The 2,500-nt window shown below is 58.3% G+C and overlaps 1 protein-coding gene across 1 annotated transcript in view; it reads right to left on the bottom strand.

Annotated features, from left to right (window-relative positions):
- Window positions 1-2,500, bottom strand: part of syde2 (synapse defective 1, Rho GTPase, homolog 2 (C. elegans)) — a 45,001-nt gene that overhangs the window by 23,110 nt on the left and 19,391 nt on the right. The window contains exon 5 of the mRNA XM_042057079.1: window positions 1,254-2,464. Coding sequence (XP_041913013.1) covers window positions 1,254-2,464 — 1,211 coding nt within the window. The remainder of the gene's footprint in view (window positions 1-1,253; window positions 2,465-2,500) is intronic.

The following is a 2,500-nucleotide window of genomic DNA, read 5'->3' as shown; positions in this document are numbered from 1 at the left end:
GAAACTATAGCACAACAGAGGAGAGTTCAGGAGAAATTGGGGGCAGCCAGATAGAACAGAGAGAAATGTGAAGATGTGGAAAGAATGCTTTAAAAAGAGGAATTTAACACATGGGACAGCAGGGAATCCTAATGCTGAGAGAGGAGCACAGAGGGAAAGTAAAACAGATCTCTCAAAGAGTGAGAGAGAGATAGAAAGAGAGAGAGAGAGAGAGAGAGAGAGAGAGAGAGAGAGAGAGAGAGAGTAAAACAAAACAAGACCAGGCAACATTGTTCCATCAAGGACACGCTTTCTAAAGATCCTGAAATCAGCGTTTCTTTTTTCTTCCTCCTTCTTTTCTCCATCCCCTCCTCTCTCCTCCTCTCTCCTCCTCTCTCCTCCTCTCTCCTCCCAGGGCCTCTCTGGCACCAGCTGAGCGCATGCCGGCGTGTCTAACCCCTCACAGTCCCCTGATAAATAGATCTGCCTGGAGAAGGGCCCTGGCCCTGAGACAAGTGGGGCAGGGGCAAGGGCAGGGGCAGGGGCCGGGTAACAAGCATTAAATCACCCCATGGCATCGCACCACCGCCGCAAAATTAATGTGCCCATGGACCCTGGGAGAAAAGCCCCGGGGGATGGATGTCCCCAAAGAGGGGGGCCCACCGTGGGGCTGGAGGAGGCTGGCTGGCTGGGTCTATGGCATGGGGAGGGTGGTGGGGGGTACTGGGGGGGGGGGACAGAAGCCAGACACTTTTACTGCCTGAGCCTCTCAGACTGGAGGGTAATGAGGAGGAACGGCAGACGCCGGCTCACTCCAGTGCCACTGGTGCTGCAGACAGACACATGGAGGGGAGGAGCAGGGGGGGCGGAGGTGGAGGTGAGGGGGGGGGGGGGGGTTGAGGGGTGGGGGTGGTGCGCTAAACAAACAAGAGTGAGGGTCCCCCTTACTCAGCACAAGAGAGGTGGTCATGCAGACACACAGGAATCCACACACACACACACACACACACACACACACACACACACACACACCTAAAACACACATACATGGACATAAACTTACACACACACACATTGGCAGTCCTATTCACCGAGTCCAGTTCTACTAACACCAAAAACAACAGGGAACTTTATCCAGAAAAGCAGTGACCAGAAAAGCCTGTCATTACAAATGACAAAAAAAGATCTACCGCACAGGCTGTAATATTCATAGAGGACACAACACAGTTTTTTGACATTCCAACCAATGACCACACAGCGAGTGGATCTCTCACCTGGCAGCCTCTCCTTTCGATCTCCGTGATGCACTTGTGGATGAGCAGCGGGACCATGAGTCCGGCCGCTTCCCTCTCGACCACCCTCCAGGCCTCCACGCCGAACACCTGGGGCTCTCGCTCGCCGTCGGCCCCCACTCCGCCGCCCACGCCGTCCAGCGAGTTCTGCCACTGCTCGATGAGGCCCAGCTTGACGTAGATCATGCCGCGCGGCTCCAGCCGCACGGCCAGCTGGTGGGTGCGCGTGACGCGGAACAGAGCGGGCAGCGCCACGGTGCCGTGGCAGCAGACGCGGTGGCGCCGCGGCGTCGCCTCCCAGCTGAACACCACCAGCTTGAGGTGCTGCGCGTTCTCCAGCTCGATGTTGAACGTGTGGTCCATGTCCAGGAAGGCCGTGCGGCAGGTGAGGAGGGCCGTGCGCGCCTTGTTGACCGAGTCCACCTGGATGGCGCAGTAGACGTCGCGCGAGTCCACGCGCGGCGGCTTCAGGTCCTCGGCGCCGTAGAAGTGCACGCTCATCAGGCCCGACAGGTAGGTGGCGCACTTGGGCTGCTCGGCAAAGCTGTACGGCCGGAAGGCGTCGATGTCCAGCTCGCTACCGTGGAGCTTCGGGCTGACGCCTCCTCCCACGACGCCGCCACCTCCTCCTCCAACTCCTCCGCCACTGCTGCCACCTCCAGAGCCATTCCCGTTCGCCTCTCTCTCCTTGGCCTTCCCGTTTTTCCCATCTGCGCCGGAGCCGTGCTTGCCGGACTTGGCCACCAGTTCCGGCGAGTCCCCGTCACTCAGGTAGCCACCTTTGCTGGCTGACTTGGAGCCCCCACTGCTCTTCTTCTTGCTGGGCTGAGTGGACACACTGCTGTCCAGGTGGTAGCGGGAGATGACGTTCCCACTGGTGAAGACCCCTCCCGATTGGCCAACGCCCGGGGAGACCCTGGACGGCACTTGACCCGACTCTGTCCCTCCATTGGTTTTCGGAGAGTGTGCCCTTGATTCCGATTGGCTGCTGGCGTTGTTGTTGCTGCTGCTGCTGGTCCCTTTTACACTAAGCTTACGGCTGAGTTCTGGAAGCTTCTTCATCTTCATGGAGAGCTTCCGCACCGTCCGCGGTGACTTGATCTTGTCGGGGAAGGACCAGTTGAGTGAGCTCCCTTTCTTAGCGGGGTTGGGACTCGAGGGGGCGGAGAAGCCAGCATTGGACATGTCCATATCTGTAGGTGAGAAGGAAACAGACAAAGGACATCATA

This window comes from Alosa sapidissima, chromosome 12 (assembly GCF_018492685.1).
Source record: "Alosa sapidissima isolate fAloSap1 chromosome 12, fAloSap1.pri, whole genome shotgun sequence".
NCBI classification, from domain to species: Eukaryota; Metazoa; Chordata; class Actinopteri; order Clupeiformes; family Clupeidae; genus Alosa; species Alosa sapidissima.
This window is presented reverse-complemented; position numbering and strand designations above follow the sequence as displayed.